Source organism: Manacus vitellinus, unplaced genomic scaffold (assembly GCF_001715985.3).
Source record: "Manacus vitellinus isolate BGI_N305 unplaced genomic scaffold, ASM171598v3 scaffold_6_pilon, whole genome shotgun sequence".
Classification (NCBI taxonomy): Eukaryota; Metazoa; Chordata; class Aves; order Passeriformes; family Pipridae; genus Manacus; species Manacus vitellinus.
Genome location: NW_021940750.1, coordinates 40,489,150 through 40,492,403, shown reverse-complemented (window position 1 = coordinate 40,492,403; position 3,254 = coordinate 40,489,150). Strand labels below are relative to the sequence as shown.

Below are 3,254 nucleotides of genomic sequence, written 5' to 3'. Positions count from 1 at the left end.
GACCCTTCTCTTCTCCAGGCTGAATCCCCCCAGCTGTCCCACCCTGACTCCACAGGAGAAGCAGCAGATCTGTAAAAGCTTCTCCTCCTCAGCTCAGGCCCACTAAAACTTCTCCTCAGGAAAAACACTCCATTTCCACCCAAAGATTTAAACTGTGTGCACACACACACACTCCACACTCTGCCCCTCTTTTTTTGGGCAGTGACTAACGTTGCACAGGGCGATTACATCGAAGTTTCGGTGGTTTATAATTTTTTCATTCTTCTCTTAAAGCCCCAAAAATATCTTCCTAGAAATCTAACAGCTACCAACAAACATTCTCACCACCTCCTTTGCTACACCCTCCTGCCTCTCTAAATGAAGGATAACAAAGGAAACTTGCATCAACACCACCAAAATTCAGCTGTCATACACAAAATTTTCCAAGGAAATATCTTCACCCAGACCCTTCTTTGCATACTTACCATTTACACATGGCAATTATTTATAGCAGAACAACCACCACCCTGTCCAATACACAATGCATTTGGCAGCCTGCTCAGACAGATCCACCGGGCCTGAAAAATCTGTATTTATTTACCTACAACAGCTCAAAATTTGTTTTTCTTTTCTCTTGTTTATTATAACCCTACTCCCACACTGAAATACCTGCCTCTTTTCAAATCTCCCACACTTTATCCTCCCTTTCTGTCTTAAGGGAAAATTAATTACATCACATTCTGCCATATTTATCACAGAAACGAGGGAGGGTGAATCTGGTTGCTGAGAAAAGACATGACTATAACAGGAGCAGGGAAGAGAAGGAATCAGCAGTGTACTAAGGAGATACTATTTTGGGATAATCTTTCTACTGAGGTGTCTCAATTCCTACCAGGATTTTTTGATTCTTTGTCCAGGAGAACAACCCTCCTGTGTGTTTGTCCAGCATCATTTACCAGATTCCCTTTAAGAGCCTGGACCCCAACTCCACTTTTAGGGGCTCGTCTGCTCTCTCAGGAACAGCAAACAAGTTGTTTCAGACTCCCAGGTCACAAAGCTGCCACGTAAAGGACACTCCATGCACAGGGTTAAGATTTGGTTAAACATGCGCATCTGAGCACTACAAAGGTTGCAGGAAGACCATAATGCATCCATGTAATGAGAACTGGCCTCTCCCACACTGCAGCAGGGATGACTGGAACAGACCAAGCAAGGGAAACTGTTAAATGCGCAGCTCTCCGAGCAGGAAACCCCCTCTCCGAGCTGCAACCTCTGCCTGGCACCTCTGCTCCTCCCCACTCTCCTCACACCATAACACCACTTTAATTTGTGTGCTGTAAATCTAAAATGCTTTTTTTTTTCCCTTCCAGCTACTGTAAATTCATTTATAACTTGCATAATTTACTTTAACCACAGTAAAGTTTCAGCCCAGGCCACGCTGCTGTGCTGCCCCTCCATCCTCCCCCGGCCTGGGCACACACAGAGTAAAAACCAGGAGAAATGCATAAAATCCTGCAGGATCAAACTGTCTGTCCTTCAACAAGCCTCCCCTCTGCTGCTGGCCTGTAAGAGGTGCAGGCAAATAGTTTGCCTCAAATTCTTTTCCTAAGCCAAGGAGTGTCAGAGTTGCATCCAAGAGAGGACACCGGGACACACTCCTGATCCTGGAACACAAAATAGAGGAGTGAAGATCATTCCTAGCGCCTTCCACCCACCTAAATCCTCCAAAAAAGATCAGAATTGACTTGGTCAGGGCTTAAAACAAACAACTGTTCTCCTCTAACCCCAGAGTTCAGTAAATCTGGCTTGGGAAACACGATTTATTTCTGCCTGAAGTTACTTTCTGACACCTGACAGGCATGTAACAGTTTTCCCCACGCCGCTGGGTAAGCAAGCAGAATTGTTTTTGCACAAAATATGGAAATCCATGAAGTTGTTATAAACCCCAAGGAACAAAGAACGAGCAGATGGACAGGCAGACTAAACAAAACAGCTTAATAGTATTACAAATGTTCCTAACAAAATGAGAGGGGAGTGGCGTCAAAAAACACGAAACTGAAAAGCAGTACACACCTTTAATGCAATTTTGACTCTTTTAATCTTTTTGACCTTTTCAACTGTCTTTGTGCCGAAAATGTGGAAAGCAGATTGAAAGAATGTTAGTACGACAGCTGACAAGATCACCAACAGATTAATAACAGTCAGAATATTCAACTTGAAAGTAAAGAATCAGACAAAGAATTTCCCTAAAATTTCTACCAACAGCAAGGTTTTGTCAACCCAGATGCAATTCTATTGCCTAGGCAGATTGCATCAACATAACACCAAAAAAAAAATAAGCACTTTACATATATTTATTTAACAAAACAAAAAGTCTAGTGTGCTACTTACAGGATTGAGTGTATTACACTGGTCTATGGGGTTCTTGTAATCAGTCTTCAGTTCATCAAATGCTATAATCTAGGGGGGGGAAAAAATGAAACAGTAGTGATTGCTCAGTCCAGGAGCAACGGTGTATTTTATCCATGAAAAGTGACATTTTGTCACAGAACTGCTGCCGCTGTGTTCAGGGACATTTTAACATCATAAACCCACAGGTAAAACACAAGGGAAATGGGTTTTATAAACAAGAAAGCAGAAGATTCTTCAGGTATTCAAAGACCTCTGCCCACTCTCCACATTTTTACCTCCCCACCAGCAATGAATTTCCAACATCCTCTTCATCAGTTCTTAACCTCAGACCCCAGACCTCACACAGGACTATCTTGGTGGCCAGCAGGAACCAGAGATGGGCTTCCTTAATCCAGAAGAAGCAACGGCAAGCTTAAAAGCTGCCAAATATTTTGCCTCACTGCCTAAGTAAATGCTGAGCCCACATATATCACAGAATCACAGAATTTTTAGGGCTGGGAGGAGATCATCCAGTCCAACCCCCCTGGCAAGGCAGGGTCACCTAGAGCAGGTAACTTTATATGTCTAAAAGGTGCATCCATAAAAAAACCCAAGCATGTGAACACTCGAGCTTTTCACGCCATAAAAATAAGAAAAAAAAATTAAAAAAAAAAATAAAAATGCAGCCTGAAGTACAAAAGCCACTTCTACAGAACAAATGCCTGCCAAGCATCACATCCTCCCCTAGAGCACCTCCCCTGGCAGGGACCTGTTCGGCTGCTCTCCCTGTGCCGGGCTCGAGAAAAGAAATCACGGAATCATGGAATGGTTTGGGTGGGAAGAGACCATAAAGATCATTTAGTTCCAACCCCTCTGCCATGAGC

The 3,254-nt window shown here is 43.3% G+C and overlaps 1 protein-coding gene across 1 annotated transcript in view; it reads right to left on the bottom strand.

The window, feature by feature from the left end:
- Positions 1 to 3,254, bottom strand: part of GMFB (glia maturation factor beta) — a 27,034-nt gene that overhangs the window by 3,902 nt on the left and 19,878 nt on the right. The window contains exon 7 of the mRNA XM_029964089.1: positions 2,371 to 2,439. Within this exon, the coding sequence (XP_029819949.1) occupies positions 2,371 to 2,439 (69 nt within the window). The remainder of the gene's footprint in view (positions 1 to 2,370; positions 2,440 to 3,254) is intronic.